Raw genomic sequence first — 1,360 nt, forward strand, 5'->3', positions numbered from 1 at the left:
GTTGTTGATGATTGTGTTGATGTTGTTGATGATTATGCTGGTGTTGTGCGTTTGTTTATGGGTTTAAGTTATGGAGGTTAAAGGTTTTGTTTAGATGATGATAATGATGATGATGAAGATGTTGATGATGATGAAAGAGCAAAAGTATTGATATACAAAATGTATTTTATCACACAAAACATCATCACCACTCCTTTAAATCTCGAATACATCTACTCCAAGTTGCCCACACCCTCAAATACTTCTACTCCTATAACTTCCATTCCTTAAGACTACTACTCCTAATTAAGTTAAGTAATTACTGCCTGCCACTTTCTAATAGCCATCCCTCCTTAATACTAGCACTCTTGATTACTACCAGTTTGTTGTTGGTATCAGGAGGTCTGGTACTGAAGATATGCGACTTCGGCACGGCCTGTGATGCACACACCCACATGACGAACAACAAGGGAAGTGCCGCCTGGATGGCTCCAGAGGTCTTCGAAGGTCGATGATTTTGATTGGTTGGGATGATGATGATGAAGTTTATGATGATTTTGATTGGTTGGGACGATGATGATGTTTATGATGATTTTGATTGGTTGGGACGATGATGATGTTTATGATGATGATTTTGACTGTGACTATGATGACGTTTATGGTGATGTCTTTGTTGATGCTCATGATAACAATGACGATGATAATGGTGCCATTATATTTTCCATTCATTCATGGATACATGAAGACCACACACTCAGGTATCAGACCACAAAGAAGCACGATAGATGACACACAATCAAAGATACACATTTATGCATAGATACGTACACCACACACACACACACACACACACACACACACACACACACACACACACACACACACACACACAAACACACACACACACACACTGACACTCATGCACACATGTAGGTAGTGATTACAGTGAGAAATGTGACGTTTTTAGTTGGGGTATCATTTTGTGGGAGGTGCTGGCCAGGAAGAAACCATTTGATGAAGTTGGGGGACCTGCGTTCAGAATAATGTGGGCCGTCCATAATGGTATCTTTGATAATTTCATTGGAACTGCTCATGTTTTTATTTTAATTTTTGAATATAACTTTTATATTTCAAGTATTTTGATAAAATTTCTGCTTCGACTGTTATCATTGACATCACATTTTAATTGGCAATGCATGATTGTTTGCTATCATCATCGTCATCATCGTCATCATCTTCATCAAGGGACTCGACCACCATTGCTGAAAAACTGCCCGAAACCTATTGAACTCTTGATGACCAGGTAAGAATGATGATGACGATGATGATGTAGATAATAGTAATGATGTTGATTATGTTGATGATAATGATGAGGATGAGG

General features: G+C 38.5%; 1 protein-coding gene across 1 annotated transcript in view; it reads left to right on the forward strand.

Annotated features, from left to right (window-relative positions):
* The window catches only part of HELRODRAFT_69369 (hypothetical protein), a gene marked incomplete at both ends in the record, with an annotated part of 1,970 nt that extends 684 nt beyond the window's left edge, over positions 1–1,286 (forward strand). Inside the window, 3 exons of the mRNA XM_009030566.1 lie at positions 296–486; positions 913–1,041; positions 1,225–1,286. Coding sequence (XP_009028814.1) covers positions 296–486; positions 913–1,041; positions 1,225–1,286 — 382 coding nt within the window. The remainder of the gene's footprint in view (positions 1–295; positions 487–912; positions 1,042–1,224) is intronic.
* Between the last annotated feature and the right edge of the window lie 74 nt (positions 1,287–1,360).

Source organism: Helobdella robusta (genome assembly GCF_000326865.2).
Source record: "Helobdella robusta unplaced genomic scaffold HELROscaffold_7, whole genome shotgun sequence".
Lineage (NCBI taxonomy): Eukaryota > Metazoa > Annelida > Clitellata > Rhynchobdellida > Glossiphoniidae > Helobdella > Helobdella robusta.